General features: G+C 54.9%; 1 protein-coding gene across 1 annotated transcript in view; it reads right to left on the bottom strand.

Moving 5' to 3' along the window:
* TLE2 (transducin-like enhancer of split 2) overlaps positions 1–3,389 on the bottom strand; it is a gene marked incomplete at its 3' end in the record, with an annotated part of 26,571 nt that extends 23,182 nt beyond the window's left edge. Inside the window, exon 1 of the mRNA XM_010007474.1 lies at positions 3,375–3,389. Coding sequence (XP_010005776.1) covers positions 3,375–3,389 — 15 coding nt within the window. The remainder of the gene's footprint in view (positions 1–3,374) is intronic.
* Positions 3,390–5,257: the final 1,868 nt, after the last annotated feature.

Below are 5,257 nucleotides of genomic sequence, written 5' to 3' on the forward strand. Positions count from 1 at the left end.
CAAAGCCCCGCAGGGCGCACAGCCCCCCGGGGCCCGCCCGCTGCCCGCGGCAGCCACACACTCGTTCCTGGTAGCAGCAGCGCTTGGAAGAGCCCCAAAGGGCGAAGGCGTTTTGAAATCCACGCCAGAATCAAGGGGCAAGTGCTGGAAACAGCCCTTGCAGTTTATAACCAGCAGAGAAACCAAACAAGCCCGGGCTCCGGGGCACCCGGGAGCTCCGTTTGAACCCAGATCCAAGCAAAACAGGTTGCTGCTGCTGGAATTACCCCGACGGTTTTACCTTTCAGCTCCCTCCCCAAACACCAGCCTGGGGCACGCGAGTGCGTGGCCTCCTGCCCTGGCCCGGCAGCCCCGGCTCCGAGCCACAGCCCGGGCCGTCTCCCTCCCCCGGGGCCCTCCCTGGCGCGGCCTCCCTGACCCAGCACATCTCTAGAGGGAGCAGCCAAGGGCAGAGACCACCCCACTTCCCAGAGATGCCAGCGAGGGCTCCCTGCTCTAGGGGCAGGGAAGCTGGCACATGCAGCATCTCCTGTGCCCTGCTCTGAAGCCCTTCTGGATGCCCCTTCTCCTGGCTCTGCTCAGCTCTGCCGGGCTCCATCCCTTCCCCAGTGCAGGCACCTGGCAGGCTGTGTGGTGAAGCACCACGTGCAACCATCTCACACCCAAGGAGCTGCTCTCAGCTCAAAGCCACTGTCTGTCCCATTTTGCTGGGGTATTTGCTGGCCTGGCAGGAGACCCCAGGGGAGGGAAAGTGAGATGGGGGCATGGCTGGGTCCCAGCACAGCTCAGTCTCTTTGCAGAGGCTGGAGATGCCCCATTCTTTGTAGACTTTTCCCTGACACCTGCCTCTTTGAATCCCTGTAGGTTTGGGGTGCACTGGGTTTAAACACTGGGTGGGCTTTTTTGGCAGCCAGGTGATGGTGGGTTTGCATGGAGAGTTTTTGGGTTGGTAGGGCCATTATGGAGCGAGGCAGTGGGGGGCAGAACCAGAGTTTCTAGATTTAGAAGATTCAGATTTTCCTTACTGGGATGCAATCAACTGGTTCGCCTGGTCTGTGGAAGCAGGGAGCAAAGAAACGTCACATTTCCAAACTGTCCCATTTTCAGCTTCTCATTTGCATACTTGAATAAAGAGCCCTGAACACAGCAGAGCAGAGTTCCTGTCACCCTCAGACAATGTGAATTTCCCTGGACATTCACACCAGCAGCTGGAACAAACTGGGTTCTTGTCCTGGCTGGAATCTGTTCCAGGATGAAAAAGACATGGGTAGGGAAACTAAGGGAAGGGACTGGCAGACTGAGCCAAAGCTGTACTAGAAACCAAGGTTCTCCAGTGCCCTGAACCATGCTCCTGGGACCAAACATCACAACCCCATTCTCAGGACTGTCACCTGCTCGAGCCACATGTCCCCAGAGCATCTGCAAGGTGAACCGCACAGGGGAGCTGGGGGACTCTTGTCCCCAGTGCCCTGAGCCAGGGACCCCTCGTCACCACAGGGCTGGAGGGCACTCACAAGGGAGATGTGGGAGCCCTCAGAGCAGCCCAGCAGCTGACAGCCTCTCATCTCTGGCGCTACCTTCGATCTGTGTGTTGGCTCCTGTTTGCACTTACCGGCTTTGAGTGGTTTTTAATTATTGATGCCTCTTTTAGCTTTTATCTCGTGCTTGCTGCAGCCAGGAAGGGCTTGGCGTTCCTGCATTAGTGATGAATTGGGAAGGAGGCCCTGCTCCACCGTGCTGCAAAGCATTCCCAGCTTGCAGGCTGAGCCATTGTTTCAAGTAAAGCCGTGCTGAAAAATGAGGAGGGGTGGAGTGGGAGCAGGATGTGGTGGATACAATTCCTCTGCTGCCACAGAGGCAATAGGGATCTCTCTTGTGGGAAAAGCTGAAGGAGATGGACCAACAGCCAAACAGGCGTGGAAACCTCCTTCACCCAGTGAAAAATTGGCACCCTCTCACCTCATCAAGGAGGAGAGATGTTTTATGATCCTTCCAAGTGACAGGCAGGTGGAAGAGGGGAGAGATGTGAGACAGCAGAGCTTTGGCAAGCCCCTGGCAGCTGCAAGCAGGAGTTGATGTCAAACTTAGGCTAAATGTGGTCAGGGCATGGAGCACTGATGAATGGGGTCCTGCCCCTGCCCTCCAGGCTTGCCCTACTCTCCATCCACCATGGCCAAAAGCTCTTTGGGCCAGTGGCTGTCACCAAGTTGCTCCACCCATAATGAGCCAGGGCTTTGCCAAGCTGTTATAAAGACAACAGTGCCAGGAGAGCTGGTTCTCAGCCCATCTGCCTGTGTCCCTCTCCTGCTCTTGTATCATGAGCTCTCAGACACAAAGAGAGGGGTTTGTCTGCCAGGAGCCTGACTTAAACCATCTTTGGAGGCCTCACATCACCCACTCCTTACAAGTACTGAGCCTCTTCTGCCAGGGCAGAGCAGCCCGTTTGGAAGGAGAGAAGCTGTTTCCTCAAGTCTGTAGCTACTGGGAAAGTCATGAGGAAGGTTTTTTAACTTTTTTTTTTTTTTTCTTTTTTTTTCTTCCCCTGCTGGTATGTGTTAGATTTGCAGATTTTGGTATGCATTTAGATTTGAGCCCAAATCTGGTAAGATGCCTTATGAAATTACTTGTTTTGGAGATCCAGGGACAAATCCAGTAGTTGAAAACAGAGCCAGGCTTAAAGTATGGGAAACTGCTTGTCCATGGGACAGGATATCAGAGTGTCTTCTGACACCCAAACACTTTGGGTGCAAAGGCAGCACACTTCAGGAACTGGTCACTGGGAGAGCAGGAGGGGAGCACAAGGTTCAGCTCAGCATCTGTGGGGAACTGCAATGGATTTGGAGAGCCCAAAAATTCTGTCTTTACACTTGACAGTGGGTTAGTGTCCCATAGGGAGCAAGCTGGGAGCAGCTGCCCAGCCCCAGCAGCCGAGGATGCTCAGCCAACAGCCTTGAGCCCCGAGCCCACCGAACCGAGGCTGCTAATTAGCTCTAACAACAAGGATGTCTGCTCCTCTGAAATCACCAGCCTGAAAACACCCCCGACCAATTTCTCCTAAATCCTCCTCCCTTGCACATCCATCAGGAGTAACATCCCCTTACGGTGCTCCCTGCCTGCAGGCTGAGTTTGAACCGGTGACCCCAAGGTGAAAGCCTTGAAAAGCTCCAGCCCTCCCTGCCGCTCCCAGCGGGGTTTTCAGCAGCACTTACAGAGCAGAGATGGTTTTAGCAACTGTCGCGTCGCAGCAGCCCCCCCCCCGGAAGCTGTGTTGGCCTGTCACGACAGACCCTGCTCACTTGGCATCAGGGCCCCTGGGAGCAGCCACAGCTCCCCACGGCGCAGTGGGGGGGAAGGCACCGGACCAGGGTCCTCACCTGTGCCACCACCATCCTCTGACCCTGGTGGGGAGCCAGGGCCATAGAGCTCCTCTTCCCCCCGCCAGCTTCTTTCCCAGGGGAAGTAAATTTTCCCACTCCAGCTGGCCCGGGAGATCCAGAGGGGAAGATATTATCAAGGCAGAGCAGACTCTGAAGCCAGAAAACAGCTCTAATTATTGAGAGCCAATTCCATTACATCAATCTCAGCCCCAGGGCTGACCCTGGTGGGGAGCCAGGGCCATAGAGCTCCTCTTCCCCCCGCCAGCTTCTTTCCCAGGGGAAGTAAATTTTCCCACTCCAGCTGGCCCGGGAGATCCAGAGGGGAAGATATTATCAAGGCAGAGCAGACTCTGAAGCCAGAAAACAGCTCTAATTATTGAGAGCCAATTCCATTACATCAATCTCAGCCCCAGGGCAACACAGGCCAGATTTTACAAAGGGGCCAAATGCCACAAAAGCAGCTTATCCTCTGTCCCCACAGGAAAAATAAATTATGCTGGTGCAGAGCAGACTCACAGCAGCCCATGGGGACCATTCCCACATGCCACCAAACTACACCACCCCTGCTCCAGCAGGGCCAGCAGACCCTGGTGGCACCTCACTCGAGCCCTCCTTGCTTTTCATCCTGACAGCTCCCTCATCCCTCTTGCCTTGCTCCCTAGTTTGTTTTGGCTTTGTCCAGGCATCTTCCTTGCCCTGGCTCCAGCAGACTCCAGCCAAACCTGCAGTGTGGGCATGTGGTTCCACAAGGATGCCTGTGGGAGGGATGACATCCTGGAGCAGGATGGAGGCAGCAAATGCAGTCCTCATTCTGTCAGCAGCTGCAGCAACAAGAGCAAGAGAAGAGCCAGAACCAGAGATGCCAGCATGAACCCACTCCTCCTCTCTCACAAACCTCCAGGGAGGAGTCCCCCAGGAAAGGCAACACATGGGTCCAGATAAGGCTCTGGGACATACTCACCAGGATGAGGGCAGCTCTTCCAAACACCTCCTGCAGACCACTGGGAGCTGTGACAGCACATGGGAACCAGGCAGAGCCCAAGGTTAGCCAGCAAAGCTACCTGTTCTCCACCACCAATTCCTCTGTCTGCAGGGGCAGGAGAGGAGGAAAGTATTTTAAAGGTAGCAAGAAAGCAGGCAAGTCATGGTTTTAACCAACCTTCTTATTTCTTTATTTGAAAGGCACAGCTTGTACGTCCTTGATACAGCATTTTCAGTTCCTCTTATTATAGGTCAAGTGATTAAACACAAAAAGCAAAACAAGATCTTTCTAAAGGACTATATACAAACACCAGATTATTATTTCATTTTATTATTTTTTTTGTTCCATTTTTGTTTTTTTAGAAGACACGCTAGCACACGGAGATAAGAACAGAGAAAGCTGCTGTATCCTCTACACGGGGGCAGGAGCGCAGGGAGGGGAGGACCAGGAAGGGCTCTGGGTCTGCCTGCCCCTCTGCCCAGCACCCCAGCCCCCCAAAGCCAGGTGTGATGCTAAAGGGGAGCGGGTGGCAGAGGCTCCCCCTGCAGCCCGAGGCCAAGGAGCAGCTGAGGAGAAACCCGACAGCAGAGCATGTCATACTGCCATGGGACTGGTTAAGAACAGATACATGCAGAACAGCAAGGTGCCGGCCTGGTATTAGTGCAGCAGGGGAGCAGGGAGGACAGAGAAGGGCTGAGGTGATGCCACGAGATCAAGAGCGCTTGGGGAGGGAGATGGTTTTGGGGCAGGGATCCCAGCGGGGAGTTGTGCAGAAACCATGAGGATCAAGGGGCAACTTTAAATACCAAGGGGGGAGCAGCGGGCAGAGGGGAGCCACGTGGCACCGAGGAGCCAGGACAGCTGTGGGGCAAGTGGCCCCAGGGCAGCCCCAGCCACA

The sequence above is a fragment of the Chaetura pelagica genome, unplaced genomic scaffold, assembly GCF_000747805.2.
Source record: "Chaetura pelagica isolate M959 unplaced genomic scaffold, ChaPel_1.0 scaffold522, whole genome shotgun sequence".
Classification (NCBI taxonomy): Eukaryota; Metazoa; Chordata; class Aves; order Apodiformes; family Apodidae; genus Chaetura; species Chaetura pelagica.